A 20,792-nucleotide genomic window follows, 5' to 3' on the forward strand; every position below is an offset into this window, starting at 1 on the left:
CCCGCGTCCCCTGCATCGGCAGGCGGACCCCCAACCACTGCGCCACCAGGGAAGCCCCCCACCAACTTTTTAAACTCACGAAATAGTTGAAAGAGTAAATGAGAACCCACATACCCTTTACCTAGACTCACTAATTGTTAACATCTTGCCACGTCTATTTTTATCGCTGCATGTCTTTCTCTACATAGAATCCCCACCCTACCCCCTACCCCACCATTTTTCCTGAATCAGATGAAATGAAGTTGCATCCAACAGGACATTTTACTTTAGTAAAGCTGGCAGAAGTTTGAAGACTAAACTTCTCGTGCTGCTGCCCAAGTTTCAAGCATTATCAAAAGGGTAAAAAAACTGAATAGACTGCGAACGCTGGCCAAGATGGAACAAGCTCATGATAGCTTCTCTCTCTCTCACTGATTAGAATTAAAAACTCTAGACAAAATACAAAAAAGCAACTGAGGTCTCTGAAACGTAAACAAAAGCAAGTGGACTGTGGAGAGGAGTCAAACTTGAAGAAACAACCCACACAGGGCTGCTTCCTGGTTTTTTTTTTTCCCCTTCATCTCTTTTCCTCACTTTGAATTGTTACACTGGTGGTGTGGGAAGCTAAAACTCCTAGAGAAACCTCATCTTTCTGGCCAGAGGACTGGGAAAACAGGACTCTGAGGGCCAATGAGTATGGGAGAAACACTGGAGAGGATAAGCTGAAGAAAGGGATCTCTTAATTCTATACATAAATTGGCACAAGCTCTGGACTCACCCCTGAGCTATGCATACACAGGGCAGACCCAAAGCAGCAGAGAAAAGGCTTTGAGAATTGAACTATAGTATAAACCACTGCCCAAGTCCTAGACTAACCCCAGAGCAACAGACACATGGGATAGACCCAAAGGTCTTTGGAAAATTGAACTGACACTGGAACCAATACCCACATAAGATGAAAAAGAAATTATATTACCTAATAAGACAAAATCATCAACATTCTCCAAAGAACATCAACCAACAGGATCTAGAGTCGAATAATTCAGGATAAATGTCCAGGATATCATCCAAAATTATGTCACACACGAAGAACTGGGAAAATGTGACCGATTCTCAAAGGAAAAAAAATCAACAGATACAAACATCAAATGACCCAGGTGTTAGAGTTTTCAGACAGAGATTTTAAAGCAGCTATTATAATGATGCTCCATAAGATAAAGGTAAAAACATTTGAAATGAGTGGAAAGATAGTTCTCAGCAGACACACAGAAAGTATGAAAAAGAATCAAATGGAAATTTTAGACCTGAAAAACACAGTATCTGAAATAAAAAATTTACTGGATATACTCATGATCAGAATGGAGAAGACTGAGAAAAGAGTAAATGAACCTGAAAACAAATAAATAAAAATTGGCCACCCTAAAGAACAGAAAGAATAAAGGATAAATTTTTTTTTTTTAATGAACAGAGCTTCAGGGACCTGTGGGACAATATCAGAAAGTCTAACATATGTGTAACTGAAGTCCCAGAAGAAAAGGTATAGACACGTTTTGCTTTTGTTTTTTTTTTTTGCAGTACGCGGGCCTCTCACTGTTGTGACCTCTCCCGTTGCGGAGCACAGGCTCCGGACGCGCAGGCTCAGCGGCCATGGCTCATGGGCCCAGCCGCTCCGCGGCATGTGGGATCCTCCCGGACCAGGGCACGAACCCGTGTCCCCTGCATCGGCAGGTGGACTCTCAACCACTGCGCCACCAGGGAAGCCCTAGACACGTATTTTTAAAATAATGGCTGAAAACTTTTCAAATTTTGTGGAAGGCATGCATTTACAAATTCAAAAAGTGCAGTAATCCCCAAATGGATTAAACATAAAGGTAATCACACCTAGACACATCATGATCAAACTGCTGAAAAGCAATGTTAAAGAAAGAAATCTTAAACATACCCAGAGAAAATCAACACACTACAAAAAAATGGGGAAGAACCATTCAAATGACTACAGGCTTCCCATCAGAAATCATGGAGTCCAAAAGACAGAAACATGTTAAAAGAACTGTTACCCAGAATTCTACATCCAGTGAAAATATCCTTCAGGAATGAAGATGAATAAAGACATTCTCAGATGAAAACAAAACTAAGATAATTTTTAGGCAAAAGACTCACTCTAAATGAATGGCTAAAAAAACCCTCACTGGGCTGAAAGGAAATGATACCAGAGGAGAACTTGGAATTTCAGGAATAAAGAAAGAACAAAAATGGTAAATATAAAAGATTATTTTTCTCCTAAGTTCTTTAAAATATGTATGGCTGATGAAAGCAAAAATTATAACATTGTCTGATGGGGTTTTCTTCTTTTTTAAAAAAATTTATTTATTTTATTTATTTATTTTTGGCTGTGTTGGGTCTTTGTCACTGCGCATGGGCTTTCTCTACTTGCAGCGAGCGGGGACTACTCTTCCTTGCGGTGCGCAGGCTTCTCATTGCGGTGGCTTCTCTTGCTGTGAAGCACAGGCTCTAGGTGCACAGGCTTCAGTAGCTGTGGCACGTGGGCTCAGTAGTTGTGCCTCGTGGGCTCTAGAGCGCAGGCTCAGTAGTTGTGGCTCACGGGCTCTAGAGCACAGGCTCTACAGAGCAGGCTCAGCAGCTGTGGCTCACGGGCTTAGCTGTTCTGGGGCACGTGGGACCTTCGTGGACCAGGGATCGAACCTGTGTCCCCTGCATTGGCAGGCAGATTCTTAACCACTGCGCCACCAGGGAAGTCTCTAAAGGGGTTTTCAATGTATGTAAATATAATACATACAACCAGTATATCAAAAAAGTCGGGAAGATAAAGAACCTATATGGTTATAAAGCTTTTATATTTTACTTCAAGTGGTAAAATATTAACTCTAAGGAGACTGTGAAAGGTTATATATATGTATAATATACCCTAGAGCAACCACTAAAAAAGTAACAGACAAAAAGCCAATAAAATAAATTTAAATGAAATAAAAACAAATTCAAATAATCCAAAAGAAGACAGGAAAGGGGCAACAGACGAACAAAAAGACAGAGAACAAACTGAAAACAAATAATAACAGATCTAAATTCCCGGACCAGGGCACGAACCCGTGTCCCCTGCATCGGCAGGTGGACTCTCAACCACTGCGCCACCAGGGAAGCCCTAGACACGTATTTTTAAAATAATGGCTGAAAACTTTTCAAATTTTGTGGAAGGCATGCATTTACAAATTCAAAAAGTGCAGTAATCCCCAAATGGATTAAACATAAAGGTAATCACACCTAGACACATCATGATCAAACTGCTGAAAAGCAATGTTAAAGAAAGAAATCTTAAACATACCCAGAGAAAATCAACACACTACAAAAAAATGGGGAAGAACCATTCAAATGACTACAGGCTTCCCATCAGAAATCATGGAGTCCAAAAGACAGAAACATGTTAAAAGAACTGTTACCCAGAATTCTACATCCAGTGAAAATATCCTTCAGGAATGAAGATGAATAAAGACATTCTCAGATGAAAACAAAACTAAGATAATTTTTAGGCAAAAGACTCACTCTAAATGAATGGCTAAAAAAACCCTCACTGGGCTGAAAGGAAATGATACCAGAGGAGAACTTGGAATTTCAGGAATAAAGAAAGAACAAAAATGGTAAATATAAAAGATTATTTTTCTCCTAAGTTCTTTAAAATATGTATGGCTGATGAAAGCAAAAATTATAACATTGTCTGATGGGGTTTTCTTCTTTTTTAAAAAAATTTATTTATTTTATTTATTTATTTTTGGCTGTGTTGGGTCTTTGTCACTGCGCATGGGCTTTCTCTACTTGCAGCGAGCGGGGACTACTCTTCCTTGCGGTGCGCAGGCTTCTCATTGCGGTGGCTTCTCTTGCTGTGAAGCACAGGCTCTAGGTGCACAGGCTTCAGTAGCTGTGGCACGTGGGCTCAGTAGTTGTGCCTCGTGGGCTCTAGAGCGCAGGCTCAGTAGTTGTGGCTCACGGGCTCTAGAGCACAGGCTCTACAGAGCAGGCTCAGCAGCTGTGGCTCACGGGCTTAGCTGTTCTGGGGCACGTGGGACCTTCGTGGACCAGGGATCGAACCTGTGTCCCCTGCATTGGCAGGCAGATTCTTAACCACTGCGCCACCAGGGAAGTCTCTAAAGGGGTTTTCAATGTATGTAAATATAATACATACAACCAGTATATCAAAAAAGTCGGGAAGATAAAGAACCTATATGGTTATAAAGCTTTTATATTTTACTTCAAGTGGTAAAATATTAACTCTAAGGAGACTGTGAAAGGTTATATATATGTATAATATACCCTAGAGCAACCACTAAAAAAGTAACAGACAAAAAGCCAATAAAATAAATTTAAATGAAATAAAAACAAATTCAAATAATCCAAAAGAAGACAGGAAAGGGGCAACAGACGAACAAAAAGACAGAGAACAAACTGAAAACAAATAATAACAGATCTAAATCCCCCAAAATTGATAATTCCATTAAAATGTTCTAAGTATACCACATACAAGATACTGCAAGAACTGAGAAAAACACAACACCCAACTCTTTAGAGTGTAAGAACCACTTTAAATATAAAGACATTGACAGGTTAAAAGCAAAAGGAGCAACCTGATTAAAAAATGGGCAGAAGACCTTAAAAGGCTTTTTTCCAAAGAGGAAATGCAGATGGCCAGAAGGCACATGAAAAGATGCTTAACATCACTAATCATCAGGGAAATGAAAATCAAAACCACAATGAGGTATCACCTCACACCTGTCAGAATGGCTATCATCAAAAAGAATACAAATCACAAATGTTGGCAAGGATGTGGAGAAAAGGGAACCCTTGTACACTGTTGTAGGAATGTAAATTGCTGCAGCCATTATGGAAAAGAGTATGGAGGTTTCTCAAAAAACTAAAAACAGAACTACCATATGAACCAGCAATTCCACTCCTGGGTATATATCCAAAAAAAACAAAAATACTAATTTGCAAAGATAAATGCACTCCAGTGTTTAGAATAGTGTTATTTTCAATTGCCGAGATACGGAAGCAACCTAAGTGCCCACCAACAGATGAATGGATAAACAAGATGTGGTATACATATACAGTGGAATACTACTCAGTCATAAAAAAGAATGAAATCTTGTCATTTGCAACAACATGGATGAACTTGGAGGGGATTATGCAAAGTGAAATAAGTCAGGGACAGAGACAAATACTGTGTGATACCACTTATATGTGGCATCTAAATACAACAAACTAGTGAATAAAATAAAAAAGAAACAGACTCACAGATATAGAGAACAAACTAGTGGTTACCAGTGGGGAGAGGGAAGGGGGAGGGGCAACATAGGGGTAGGGAATTGGAAGGTACAAACTATTAGGTATAAAATAACCTACAAGGACATATTATATAACACGGAATACAGCCAATATTTTATAATAACTATAAATGGCGTATAACCTTTAAAGATTGTGGATCACTATATTGTATGCCTGTAACTTTTATAATCTGTACATCAACTATACTTCAACAAAAAAAAGAACTCCCTTTGTTAAAAAGAAAAAAGTAAAAGGGAATCCACACAAAAACCTGTAATGTGAATGTTTATAGCAGCATTATTTCATAATTGCCAAAAAATAAAAACCTAAATGCCCAATAACTGAAGAATAGATAAACAAAATGTGGTATGTCCATAGAATGACATATTATTCAGCAATAAAAAGGAATGAAATACTGATATATGCCACAACTATGTTCATCTATGATGAACCTTGAAAGCATGCTAAGTGAAAGAAGCCAGTCACAAAAGGCCACATAATGTAGGATTCCATTTACGTGCAATGTCCAGAAGAGGCAAATGCAGAGAGAGAAAGCAGATTAGTGGTTGCCTGGAACTGGGGTGACTGGGAATGGGGAGTGACTGCTAATAAGTATGGAATTCATTTTGGGGTGTTAAAAATGTTGTAAAATTAGATTGTGGCAATGGCTGCACAACTCTAAAACTGTTAAAAAAAAAAAAAGTAAAGAAAGGAAAAAGATGTACCGTGCAAACTAAAGAAAGTTGGACTGCCTATATCAATATCAGATTAAGCTGACTTCAGAAGGAGTATGATCAGGGATAAAGATGAACATTATATAATGATAAAGGGATCAATTCTAAATGTGTATAAACCTAACAACAGAACTTCAAAATATATGTAGCAAGACTGATATGAGCTCAAAGAAGAAACATAAATTCACAATAAAAGAGGGAATTCCCTGGTAGTCCAGTGGTTAGGATTCTGCACTCTCATTGGTGAGGGCCCAGGTTCAATCCCTGGTCGGGGAACTAAGATCTCACAAGCCACGCGGCAAGAAAAACGAACAAACAACCAAACAAACAAAACACAATAAAAGAAACTTCGAAATTCCTATCTCAGTAATTGATAGAGCAAGTAGACAGAAAATCAGCAAGGATACAGAAGACCAGAACAGATTACCAATCAACTTAACCTAAATGACATTTACAGAACATTTTACTCCAAAACAGCAGAAAAGACATATTTTTCAGGTATACACAAAACATTCACCATGATAGACCATATTCTGGGCCATAAAATGAACCTTAATAAATTCAAAAGAATTGAAATCATACAAATTATGTTCTCTGATCATAATGGAATTAAACTAGAAATCAGTAACAGGGAGATATCTGAAAAATCTCCGAACACATCCTAATTAAACAATACACTTCTATATAACCCATGGATCAAGAAAATTTAAAAATATTTTGAACTGAATGAAAATGAAAACATAATATTATATCAAAATTTGTGGGATACGGCTAAAGCAGTGCTTAGACAGACATTTTTTTATATTAGAAAAGAAAGTTCTAGAAATCAGTGCTTTAAGTGTCACCTTAAATTAGAAAAAGAAGGTCAAGTTAAACCCAAAGCAAGCACAGAGAAGGAAGTAATAAAGGGCAGAAATTAATAAAATTAAGAGCAGAATATCAATTAAGAGAAAAATCAATGGAACCAAAAGCTGATTCCCTAAAAAGATCAAGAAAAATCAATAAACTTCTACCCAGACTGACAGAGGAAAAAGAGAAGACCTATATCAGGATTATCAATATGAAAAACGAAAGAAGGGGGGTTACTACATAACCTACAGACATTAAAAGGATAATAAAGGAATACTATGAACAATTCTATGTCCATAAACTCATCACTTGGATGAAATGGACCAATTCCTTGAAAGACAAAACCTACCAAAGCCCACTAAGAGAAATCAAAGATCGAAATAAATGGAGAAATACATCTTGTTCATGCACAATATTCATCAAAATCCCAGGAAGCTGATTCTAGAATTTATACACAAGAGTCAAAGGAACTAGAAGACTTATAAAGAACAGTTAGAAGACTCATATTACCTGATTTCCAGACTTACTATAAAACTCCAGCAATCTAGATAGTGTGATATATACCAATGATAGACACAGAGATCAACAGAACAAAACAGAGTAACAGAGATAAACCTATACAAATATGATCACTTGCTTTTTGACAAAGATGCAAAAGTAATTCAATGGAGAAAGTCTTTTCAACAAGTGGCACAGGAATAAATGGAGGCTCATATGCAAAATTTAAAAAAAACAGCCTTGATACCTTCTACAAAAATTAACTCAAAATGGATCACAGATTTAAATGTAAAAAGTAAACTATAAAACTTCAGGATAAAAACATAGGAGTGACCTCTGTGACCTTCAGCTAGATGGAATTCTTAGATATACCAAAAGCACGATCCATACAAGAAATAATTGTAAGTTAAACTTCTTCAAAATTAAAAACTTTGGTCTATAAAAAACACTCCCAGACTTAAGCTAGGAGAAAAGACTTACAAATCACTCATCTGACAAAAGGCTTGTATTCAGAATATATAAAGAACTCTTACAACTCAAATGCATTATGCTAAACGAAAGCAGCCAGAATCAAGACTATATACTGTATGATTCCATTTATATGACATTATGGAAAAGGCAAAACTATAGGGCTGGAGAACACATCAGTGGTTGCTAGAGGTTGGGATTGTGAGTAGGTGTTGACAACAAAGGGATAACGTGAGGGAATTCTATGGAGTGATGAAATTATTCTGTATCTTGATTATGGTAATGGTTACATGTCTCTACTCACTTGTGAAAATGTATAGAACTGTACACCAAAGAGTACATTTTACAGAATGTTAAATGGAAAATATTTAAATATGTCTTTTAAAAAACTGAATAGTAATGAAGTTAACTTGCCAATCCATAGAGAGCACTTTATTCAGATGCAAAACGACTGTTATTAGTTTTAACAAGTTAAGACAAGCTCCAGAGAAGCAGTTTACCGGTGCTGGGACTGCAGTCTTTCCAGTGGTTCAGCCTTCTGTTGAATCCCTTCCTGAAATATCACATCTGCTTTCTTAAAGTTTTCTCTAGCTTCATATTCTTCAGCCCATGAGATATAGAATTGAGCAAGTGAAATGCCAATTCCTTGGTTATGTAAATAACTGTACATATCCAAAGGTTCATTGCATAAATGCCCCTGTAACAAATGAAAAGCGTTAGCAGTTAACCAATTTCTCTTCACTTACTGAGTGTCTATTATGTGCCAAACAATCATTGGAGATACTATATGTAGTTTCTGCACTGAAAAAGATATATCTATTATAATACAATGTTATAAGGAATATATTGGGAGGACCTAAAACATAGACAAAAGAGATTAATTTGTAAGAAAAAGAGATAGGGAGGAAAGACTTTAAGAAGGTATGACATTTGAGTGTGGCGCTTAAGGAAGAACAGAATTACATAAGGTAGACAATGGAAAACGAAGGGCATTCTAGGCAGACAAAATAGCATAAGCCAAGACACTGAAGACTAGAAATTTGTAGGGGTGTAGGCAAGACAGGAGTTTGGGAAAAAAAGGGCTGAACAGTCTTGAAAGTCAAGCTAATCAATTTTAAATATACTTGATAGTCAATGTTATATGTGTTGGGGTAGGAGAGCTATAAGCAAAGAAATGACATGGTCAAATCTATATTTTAGAAGGGACCTTATAAGACCAGATACAATGTAGATAATAGTAGCAAGAAGGGGAGGAGAGAGGGATCACTAAAAATCCCACACCACTAAGAGTTTTATGTATTTTCTTCAGTCTTTGTTTTTCCCTTAGGGAAAAAAAGGAACATATATCATTTTACCCAGGATAAAAGGATTTTTGTCATTTTACAGTTTTAATCATAATTAAATGTTTTTATTCCATTTGACAGTGCATCATTCATTTTTCCATGCGGCTACTTACTCTTCATTATTATTTTTAAATGGGTGAAAAATGTTCCATCTAGTAGATCTTCCATCATTTAATTATTCCCCTATTTTCTGGATAAACCACTTCTAATTTTGCCTAATATAAATAATTGTATAATGAATATCTTTAAGCATACTTGCCTTTCGCAATTTACATTATTCCCTTAAATTCCTATACGTAGAACTATGTTAAAAAGTAAATTGCTTTCTAAGACAGTTGTACAAATTTAAAATGTTAGCAGTTATTCCCAAATATAATTTCACAGATAATACTTATTTTTAAAAGTTTCTCCTTTTATATAGAAAGTAGCATTTCAGTGTTCTTGTTAGGAGTTCTTTTACTACTTCAGAGGATAACATTTTCTCCTGTTCATTTACCATCTGTCTTCCCCAAAAAAGTAAACTCCACGAAGGCAGAAAACATTGCTATCTACTATATTCAGGTCCCTACCCAGGGTCTGGTAGAAAAAGGCTGAAAAAATGAAATGCTCCATTTATATCTTTGACAAAAACAATTAGTATTTTATACTTTATTTTTGCAGTAATTTAGTAAATGCAGTTTTTCTGCTTATCCGAATTAGAGATGTTTTCCCATATATGATGGTGTTTCAAGCAAAGTTATAATTCTCAATGCGTTATCAGTATAAGATCCAGTCCTCGATATCTATTACTACATAAATAAAGCTTAAAACTGACTGCACTTCGTTAACGGCTTTCTGAATAGCTGTGGTACAGCATGGGATAGCCAATACATATCAGGTTATTCCGGACTGCTAAATGAGATCACTTAAGAAATAACATAAATATCAATAAAAGGATAAGATGGTGAGATTAATAGATTCAAAAGTTAAACATACCTTTTTGGTAACCTTAAAAAGCCAAATTAAAACAATTCTACACTTTTAACTAAAATTACTGGATATTTTCTAAGAACAAATTTTTTCTTAGCTAGATTGTAGTTATCCTTTATAAAAATAACTCTGGGGCTTTCCAGGTGGCCAATGAAGGAGACACGGGTTCGAGCCCTGGTCCGGGAAGATCCCACATGCCGCGGAGCAACTAAGCCCGTGTGCCACAACTACTGAGCCTGCGTGCCACACACAACTACTGAAGCCCACGCGCCTAGAGCCCGTGCTCCACAGCAAGAGAAGCCATCACAATGAGAAGCCAGAGCGCTGCAATGAAGAGTAGCCCCTGTTGGCCGCAAGTAGAGAAAGCCGGCGTGCAGCAACGAAGACCCAACACAGCCAAAAATAAAAATAAATAAAATAAATTAAAAAAAAAACAAAAAAACCCTCTGACTGCAGAACTCTTTCTGCAAATCAAAAGAGTAGTGTGAGAAACCCACCTTTACTCCTCTTGACTAAGAAAGACAGCAAAATAGTTTCATATGGACCTTATTTTCCAGGTGCAAAGTTTAAATTACTGCTGATCACTCTAGGGCTGATAAGTTGAATTTGACGGTTATCTAGACCAGTCCTTCTCAGATTACCTGTGGTGAAGGAGACACATTCATCTATTGGTGTATCATAAATTACCACAAATTTAGTAGCATAAAACAATTCAAGTTTACTGTCTTACAGTTTTTTGAGTCAGGATCAGTTTGGTTCCCTGTACAGGGTTTCACCACACTGAAATCAAGGTACTGATTGATATTTTTAAAAAATACAATAAAAAGAGAAGTTACCAGAAAAATGAGGATGTGCTTAGATGTTGTGCCAATGCTAAACTGTTAACAAAATTTCTAAATGCTTACTCTCAATTTTTGTACTTATCTTGAACAGTCTACAGACCATTCTTTCAGGAGTACTGGTTTAGACTATGTCTTTTACTCTATGATAATCACTGCTTTTCAGTCCAAGCACCAGGTTAACACAAGTGAACAGAGAAATTATTCCAATTGTTACTTTTAATAGCTCCAACTAAATATAGTCATAGAAACCTGGGATTAAAAGTCACTTTAGAGGTTTATTTAGTTCAACCTTCTAATAAATCACATATAAGAATATTATATAGAATAGAATGAAGAACAAAATCCATTAGTATACCACCAGGAACCACAGTCTCCATACTAACAAATCTGTTTAGAATTCTTTGTGTGCCATCCTTTGTTATAAATTCCCCTAAGTACTATCCCTAAGGTAATTTCACCAACTTGTATAAGGATGCCAAGATATGTCAAATGTCCTGCAGAAATCAAGAAAATTATATCTTCAGGATTCACCTAACTTCCTGTATTAGTAACTATTTGAAGTTTAAGTTAAGTCCTCCCCAAGAGATATATTTTAGCCAGAAATCTTATTAATTTCCAGTGTCAGTATTTTATCATATTACAATGGTTGTAAATATTCTGTTATTTAGAATTATCTAATTACTTATTTTTAATAAATTTTTAATTTTTAAAAATGTATTTTAATTTTTAAATATACTTTATTTAAAATTCTTTTTATCCAATATCTAATTCTATCATCTAAAATTCTATTCTAAATATTTATCACTTGCTTTTTTTCTAATCTCTTTTAGGATAAAAGCAATGAAATTAATGTCTAAGAAACCCTGGCCATAATTTTTACAAAGACATTTTCATGAAAAAAATCCTCAAGAGGCTTCCCTGGTGGCACAGTGGCTGAGAGTCTGCCTGCCGATGCAGGGGACACGGGTTCGTGCCCCGGTCCGGGAGGATCCCACATGCCGCGGAGCGGCTGGGCCCGTGAGCCATGGCTGCTGAGCCTGCGCGTCCGGAGCCTGTGCTCCGCAACGGGAGAGGCCACAACAGCGAGAGGCCCGCGTACTGCAAGAAAAAAAAAAATCCTCAAGAGTGTTCTTAAAAGAACTACATGTCAAGTAAGATAGTACAAAGTGGTCAGGTCAATATTTTTAATTGTAGCAACATACTAGGTGAAAGGAACCCAAAGACAGATGAAAAATAAACATCACTTTTTTTTTATGGTGAAGATTCAAAAACTGGGAGAAAGGGATACCAGAATCACCTACAAAAGCTTTTCCCCAAACAATCGTACTACTGCCATGTGTTGGCTCCTACACATCCTCCCCCAGTACAGCTGCATGGCCCAATGATGTTTAAAATCAATAAATAACCCACTCCTACAGAGAAATAAGACAGGCTTTATGATCACTTTTAAAGGGATAAAAAAACCTTATAGTAAAATCCACCTTTAAAGTAGAAACAATTTAACAAATATTGAATATTTATTAAATGTTTAGTATCTACTGAACGGCTCAGTTTTTCGGTGTACAAGATACCTCTAGAGAAAATCTCTTGGTTTAATATTTTAAACTCAGATGAGTTGAGAAAGACTTACCAGCTTAAGCCAGAGACTAAGAAATCGAGGATCATTATAATATCGTTTTTCTCCTTGTAGTGCTTCTACAGCTCTTTCTAATAATGTTGACATATTACTCTCCTTCCCGCCCTGAGGATAGTTCTGCTCTGTCCAGTTAATATACCTGAATGAGAAGAGAGGAAAAGAATATTTTTCAAGTTTAACATTATCTTGCTCCAAGACCCATTCTGGACTTTTTAAAGCAGAAATATCTAATATACTGGTATATTTACCAGTATATTTAGAGGTCCTCAATGACATGCCCTAAGCCTGTATACCTCAAACTTTTCCAAATATTCCTAACATATATACCTGTGGGAAATAATGGGGATGGTGATAGACAGGTATAGCTCACAGTCACACCTCAGGAAGATACACTATGATTATTCTGCTTATCTGTGTCTGCAAAACATCCAGTTTGAGATGCATGGCCATAAGGACTCACCTGTTAAGTTTCTATGGCCCTTGTTAAATAAAAAGACTCACCTATCCCAAACATCCAGAGGGTCATTTCCAGCATAAAATCGAATTTCAGATTCAAATGCCCTGAAATTTAAACAGAAAATGTGAGCATAAGCAATAGTGATAAAAGCCAAATGAACAAGTATCACCTTCATTTTATTCATTATTAAATGTTTAATATCAACCTACATAACTGCACTGGAGTTTGAGGGCTTATTAAACAGAAAGAAAAAGAATAGAAACAATCAGGATTCTGCCTGATAATATAACAGGAGAGATAAAATATACAGAAATTAGAGAAATTCCAAGACAACATATAGAAAAGAAGTATTACACAGCAGTTTAAATCTCTGGAACAAGACTCCCTAGGTTCCAATGCAGTTCCAGTAATCACTAACTGAGTATAAAATGGGGATAATAATACTATCTATCTTATTAGGTTGACTAGTCTTAAGTGTAGTGCTTAGACATAGTAAGTACTCAATATATGACAGCTATTATTTTATATGTATCTGACAGCACTGAAAAAAAACTAAACACACACACATACAGATATATATAGAAATAAGAATCTTAAAGAAAAATTCCATGGGTAACATTAGTCAGAGAAGAATTAAACCACATATTAATTGGAGGAATGCTTCAGAGAAAGTGTGAAATATGACTTTGTAAAGAGCTGGGAAAGCAGAGGGCCAAGACTAAGTTAAGAATAGAGGGGTTAGAATAGAGGGGAAGTACTGGCTAATAAACCACAATTTAGATAAATGCTTAATCAATAAAAACTGTATAAGGGGTTATGTTTGACATAAAGAATAGTCCCTGACACAAAGGAATTTATGCCCTAATAAGAAAGACAATACATAAATGAAAAATTAATAATACAGAGCAGTATATTACAATTGCCAAGAATGGATAGTAAAGGCTTTATGAAGTCAAAAGGAGGTATCATAGAAGCAATCTTAGAAGGTGGGACTCTGAAGGCACCATAAACTTTGAAAGAAAAAGGGAATTTTCCAAGAGAGAGGGAAATCAGTATTGAATAAAATTGTCAAAATGGGACAGTTAACCCAGAGGGAATTAAGCTATAACATAAAGTCACTATTGGGAATAAATGGAGGTATCTGGAGAGGTAAGAAGGAAATGCTTTAAATGTAAATTTAAAGAGTTTGGATTCTACCTGTTCAAGCCACTAGTGGTTCTTCAATTGGAGAGTATCTTGAATATGGTAAGTAAAGATTTCAAAAAGACTAATCAGGTAACACTGAGACAGGCTGGGACCTGGGACCCTTTGCCGCAGTGCTGGCACCTGGACAAAAGTCTCCTTGTGCAACAGAATACAAATAAACTATAAGGGACTAAAAATAACTGTGTACATTTGCAGTTGGGGCAAATTATGAACAACAAGATCCAAAAAGACCCAAAACCCACCACTTCTGAGGTTTCAGGAACAAAAGCAGAGTACTGCTAATGATCCCTGCACACAGCACCACCAAGGGGGTGGGCAGATCACCCAAGTCATCGCTCTGGCCCAACCCTTGGATCCACTCCTACCCTCACTCCATTTAAGAAACCAGCTCGCCCCAGCTCAGGGGAACCTGTTATTTGTTTTTGCTCCCTGCAGCACAAGTCCCAATAAAGCCTTGCCTGAATTTCTTGTCTGGCCCCTTATCAATTTCTATTGATTAAAGAGTCCAAGAATGCTGGGTGGTAACAACACTATAAGAAAAGGAAACATTAGAAAACGGTACACAATTATGTAGCTAAGGTGACACAATTATGTACACTACTGATAAAAATCAGCAATCCTCCAAATTTATCTATGGATTCAATGCAATCTAACCCAAATCCCAGCAGTCTCTTTTCTAGAAACTGACATGATGATTTTAAAATTTGGAAAGGCAAAGGACCAAGAATAGCCAAAACAATTTTGAAAAAGAACAAGAGTTGGAGAACTCACACTACCTGATTCTAGTCTTTACTATATAAAGCTAATCAAGACAATATATAATTGGTGAAAAGAAAGACAATTAGATCAACGGAACAGAATAGAGAGCTCAGAAATGATCCACACATATACAGTCAAATGATTTTTGACAAGAGGCCCAAAGCAATTCAAAGGGGAAAGAAAAAAATAATCTCTTCAACAAATGGAGGCAGAACAACTAGATATTCACGTGGGGGTGGGATGGGGGCGGGGGTGGATGCAGAAGACCTTTTACTCCAACCTCACACCATACTCAAGGATAAATTTAAATATAAAAGCTAAAACAATAAAGTTAGAAGAAATCACAGGAGAATATCTTTGCACCTTTGGGGCAGGAAAAGATTTCCTAGAGAAGATACAAAACGCACAAAAAGAAAGACAATTAATTAAACTTCATCAAAATTAAAAACTTCTGGACTTCCCTGGTGGCACAGTGGTTAAGAATCCACCTGCCAATGCAGGGGACGCGAGTTCGAGCTCTGCTCTGGGAAGATCCCACTTGCTGCGGAGCAACAAAGCCCCTGTGCCACAACTACTGAGCCTGTGCTCTAGAGCTCGCGAGCCACAAATACTGAGCCCGTGCGCCTAGAGCCCGTGCTCCGCAACAAGAGAGGCCACTGCAATGAGAAGCCCACGCATCTCAACGAAGAGTAGTCCCCGCTCTCCGCAACTAGAGAAAGTCTGCGTGCAGCAACAAAGACCAAATGCAGCCAAAAAAAAAAAAAAAATTAAAAACTTCTGCTTGTCATATGGTACTGACACAAAAACAGAAATATAGGTCAATGGAACAGGATAGAAAGCCCAGAGATAAACCCATGCACCTATGGTCAACTCATCTATGAAAAAGGAAGCACAATGGGGAAAAGGATATACAATGGGGAAAAGACAGTCTCTTCAATAAGTGGTGCTGGGAAAACTGGACAGCTACATGTAAAAGAATGAAATTAGAACACTCCCTAACACCATACACAAAAATAAACTCAAAATGGATTTGAGACCTAAATGTAAGACTGGACACTATAAAACTCTTAGAGGAAAACATACGAAGAACACTCTTTGACATAAATCACAGCAAGATATTTTTTGATCCACCTCCTAGAGTAATGGAAATAAAAACAAAAATAAACAAATGGGACCTAATGAAACTTAAAAGCTTTTGCAAAGCAAAGGAAACTACAAACAAGATGAAAAGACAACCCTCAGAATGGGAAAAAATATTTGCAAACGAATCAACAGACAAAGGATTAATCCCCCAAATATATAAACAGCTCATGCCGCTCAATATTAAAAAAACAAACAACCCAATCCAAAGATGGGCAGAAGACCTAAATAGACATTTCTCCAAAGAAGATATACAGATGGCCAAGAAGCACATGAAAAGCTGCTCAACATCACTAATTATTAGAGAAATGCAAACCAAAACTACAATGAGGTATCACCTCACACCAGTTAGAATGGGCATCATCAGAAAATCTACAAATAACAAATGCTGGAGAGGGTGTGGAGAAAAGGGAACCCTCCTGCACTGTTGGTAGGAATGTAAATTGATACAGCCACTATGGAGAACAGTATGGAGGTTCCTTAAAAAACTACAAATAGAACTACCATATGACCCAGCAATCCCACTACTGGGCATATACCCAGAGAAAACCATAATTCAAAAAGACACATGCACCCCGATGTTCATTGCAGCTCTATTTACAATAGTCAGGTCATGATAGCAACCTAAATGCCCATCAACAGACGAATGGATAAAGAAGATATGGTACATATATACAATGGAATATTACTCAGCCAGAAAAAGGAACAAAATTGGGTCATTTGTAGAGGCGTGGATGGATCTAGACACCGTCATACCGAGTGAAGTAAGTCAGAAAGAGAAAAACAAATATCGTATATTAACACATATATGTGGAACCTAGTAAAATGCTACAGATAAACTGGTTTGCAAGGCAGAAATAGAGACACAGGTGTAGAGAACAAACATATGGACACCAAGGGGTGAAAGTGGTGGTGGGGGTGGTGGGATGAGATTGGGATGGACATATATACACTAATAAGTATGAAATGGATAACTAATAAGAACCTGCTGTATAAAAAATAAATAAAATTCAAAAATTCAAAAATAAAACAAAAACAAAAAACTTTTGCTTGTCAAAAAATACCACCAAGAAAACAGATAGCCATGGACTGGGAGAAAATATTTGTAACACATACATTTGATAAGGGATTTCTATACAGACTATATAAAGAACTCCTGCAATCCAATTTTAAAACTAGGCCAAATATCTAAACAAATGCACCACAAAAGACGATATATAAAAGGCCAACAAGCAAGTTAAAAAGTGCTCACCATCATTAGTCACCTGGGAGATGGGAAGCAAAACCATAATGAGATACTATTATACACCCACCAGAATGGTTAAAATGAAAATAAATGACCACATCAAATATGGGAGTGGATTTGGAGCAAATAGATTCTAATACATGGCTGATAGGAGTGTAAAATGTTAACCTCCTTGGAAAACCAGCAGTTTCTTAAAAAATTAAACATACATTTATTCTATGACCTAGCAATTCTATTCCAAGAGAAATGAAAATCTATGTCCACAGAAAGCCTTATGCAAGAATGTCCATAGCAGCTTTATTCATAAAGCACATAACTGGAAAAAAAATCTACTTGTCCATCAACTGAATGGATAAACAAATGGAATACTACTCAGTAATAAAAAGGAAAAATCTACTGATACATGCAACATGAAAAAGGCTAAAAAACGTACTGAAAGAACTGTAGGATTCCATTTATATAAAATTCTAGAATAAACAAAAATAACCTATGGTGATAGAAATCTAATCACTGGTTACTTCATGAGGGAGAGGAAGATTGATTGGGAAGGGGCATGAGAGAACTTTCTGAGGTAATAAAAATGTTCTGTGTCTTGAAATGTCTTAAAACTAACTAAAAATCTGAGCATTTCATTGCATGTAAATTATACTTTAAAAATAAAAATCACATGGGCTTCCCTGGTGGCGCAGTGGTTGGGAGTCCGCCTGCCGATGCAGGGGACACGGGTTCGTGCCCTGGTCTGGGAAGATCCCACATGCCACGGAGCGGCTGGGCGCATGAGCCATAGCCACTGAGCCTGCGCGTCCGGAGCCTGTGCTCCACAACGGGAGAGGCCACAACAGTGAGAGGCCCGTGTACTGCAATAAATAAATAAATAAATAAAAATTAAAACCCACAAATCCTTAGTAATTGACTAGATAAAATTAGAGTGAGAGGGCAGTGAGGTAAGATCATTCAGATGAGTTTTGGTACCATTAATCAAAATGGAGTAGAAAGAGATAGGTCATTTATGAGAGAAAAGATTCAGTATTTAATATATTAGTGAAACATTTATCTAATTATATGTTACAGGTACATAAAAAGACATTTATCGATAGAAGGCAAGTAAGAGATGTAAATAGTAGTTAAACAATCCTGGAAAATTTGAATATGGAATGAGAACAGAGGACAAAGAACAGAGACTTAGGTAAAATGCAGTAGGAAGCCAACAAGAAAAAAGGAAGAGTACTTAAGTGACGTGGAAAAACTAGCACAACGTCACAGAACCAAGAAGCTTTAAGAATAGAACACCATCTGTGAAACAAAACCATAAAATTCGATGCTTTTAAAGATCCAAAGAGATGAACAAGGATATTCATCACATTCTATCAAAGTTATGATAATTTGGGGACTTCCCTGGCCATCCTGTGGTTAAGACTCTGCGCATACACTGCAGGGGTTGTGGGGTGGATCCCTGGTGGGGGAACTAACATCCCACATGCCACGTGGCACGTCCAAAAAATTAATAAAATAAATAAAGTATCTATAAAAAATATGATAATTTGCCTAAAATATCAGAATTCTGTCACGAGATTGATGGTAGAAACTGATACTTTACTTTTTTGAAAAAAGTATATTTATCAAAACATCTGTCAGAGGAGAGCAAGTTCCATAGGTCCATTTGAATAATGCAGTGGTATTTTTCAGCTTTTCATTATCCTGAGTTTGTTAAATTCAGTTTCTCTGAGGTTTACATTTTCTTTGGAGGCCACTATTTCTTTCTGGCACATTCTCGAAAATACCTTCCTAGAAAGTTAATAATTGAGTACACATAAAAGATAGCAGATTCACTCTCCCTCAGTACTCAGAATCCAAAGAAGCAATTTCATTAACTGATTACTCTCAAAGAGTTCATTCTGTTTAGGGATCCAGAATGACAAAATACTTTTGTGAAATATTGTAAAATGATACTTGCTTTACTTATCAGTTTCCCCTGTATGAGAAATATTTCTATTGATACAAGAGTTTGGCTGTCCCACAATGAAATGAAATCCTATAGCTCTTGTTCTTAAGTGCACTTGAGGAGATCTTTAGATAGCTGTTGTGTGATGAGAAAGCAGGAGAGGAACAGATTCTCATCCTACCAGCTTTTGAAGAGTAGTTTAGTACTCCTCATGCCATACTGCACGGGTCCACACCCACATTACCTACCAAACTGGGGATAAATGATGACAGGTTGAGCCCCAACCATTCTACATACCGTTTCTGTTGCTGAAGAGTAGTGTTACAGGCAGATTCTTGCTGTGCCAGTGCTCCCTGAAGTGTGGACATGATCCGCCCCTGCCTTAAAGGTTGGACATTTTCTTTACTCAGCTCCCATTCATCTCCCTCCAAGGACATGACTTCACTGCGAAGAGGGAAACAAAAGTAAATCTCATACCAACACTGAGTTATTATAACACTAGATTACTGTAAATGTTTTCAGAAAAGTGATCATCACCTTTGGGTTGAATATAGTGGGTTGGCACATTAGTAGTGTTATTATACTCCTAAGCTTCTGAGCCTTTCTGTGACCTGGTTTCCAAGTTTACGGCTGTACTATTGCCTAATGGAAGAGAGAACATGGCTAGGGTATTGTGAACAATATTATAAGAAGAAAGTTTATGGCAGGAAGAAAAAAAGGGAAAAAAGTATTATAAATTTGGCAAAGTAGACAAAAAGCAGTTCGATGCCTACAACTGAATGCATCATCTAGTTTAATTTAAAATTAGCAACGTGTTTATCAGACTAACACCCCATGTTTCAACTGATGACTTAAAACTGAGGTTTATGTATATGGGTAGCCAAGAGCAGAAGCAGACAAAAATACAGTTTACTGGTCACAAATGACTCCCCCAATTCTACCAATTCTATGTGGGGAATCCCCAAAAGGTTTTTGGAGGTAATCACTACAAAGGGTACGTACTCTGAACTTCAGAGCTCTGCAATTGCCGAAGAGAAGCTTACTTCTGGCTGAGAGACACTATTTCTGGGTTTAAAACAGATAGGCACTATTCTTCAAAACAAAGTGAAAGTTATGAGAGACCTCAGTATAGATGAGAGCTGAAAACTTCCTTCAAGAAAGTAAACTGTAAGTGATTAATAATAATTTAGGTTGTAACTACTCATATCTTTTTAACTATTTTGTGTGAATCCTGTAAATTTAAGGGCCATGTCATTTATTTTTATTTTCTCATGCTCTAATATAGGATCTAACACTAGTTAGCACTGAATAAATATTTCCTAAGTTCATCTAAATTTCTTCTCCTGCTCTTAAAATAGCAATTAAACTATCTTTTTTTTTTTTTTTTTTTTTG

At 36.7% G+C, this 20,792-nt stretch overlaps 1 protein-coding gene and 1 non-coding gene across 2 annotated transcripts in view; one reads left to right on the plus strand and one right to left on the minus strand.

Moving 5' to 3' along the window:
* Positions 1–20,792, minus strand: part of BUB1B (BUB1 mitotic checkpoint serine/threonine kinase B) — a 67,989-nt gene that overhangs the window by 45,275 nt on the left and 1,922 nt on the right. Inside the window, exons 2-5 of the mRNA XM_007460185.1 lie at positions 19,697–19,843; positions 13,151–13,210; positions 12,644–12,788; positions 8,360–8,556 (exon numbers count right to left, since the gene is read on the minus strand). Coding sequence (XP_007460247.1) covers positions 8,360–8,556; positions 12,644–12,788; positions 13,151–13,210; positions 19,697–19,843 — 549 coding nt within the window. The remainder of the gene's footprint in view (positions 1–8,359; positions 8,557–12,643; positions 12,789–13,150; positions 13,211–19,696; positions 19,844–20,792) is intronic.
* TRNAE-CUC (transfer RNA glutamic acid (anticodon CUC)) lies at positions 6,248–6,320 on the plus strand. The gene has a single exon. It is a non-coding gene; the product is annotated as a tRNA-Glu (tRNA).

Source organism: Lipotes vexillifer, unplaced genomic scaffold, assembly GCF_000442215.2.
Source record: "Lipotes vexillifer unplaced genomic scaffold, Lipotes_vexillifer_v1.1 scaffold408, whole genome shotgun sequence".
In the NCBI taxonomy this organism is placed as follows: domain Eukaryota; kingdom Metazoa; phylum Chordata; class Mammalia; order Artiodactyla; family Lipotidae; genus Lipotes; species Lipotes vexillifer.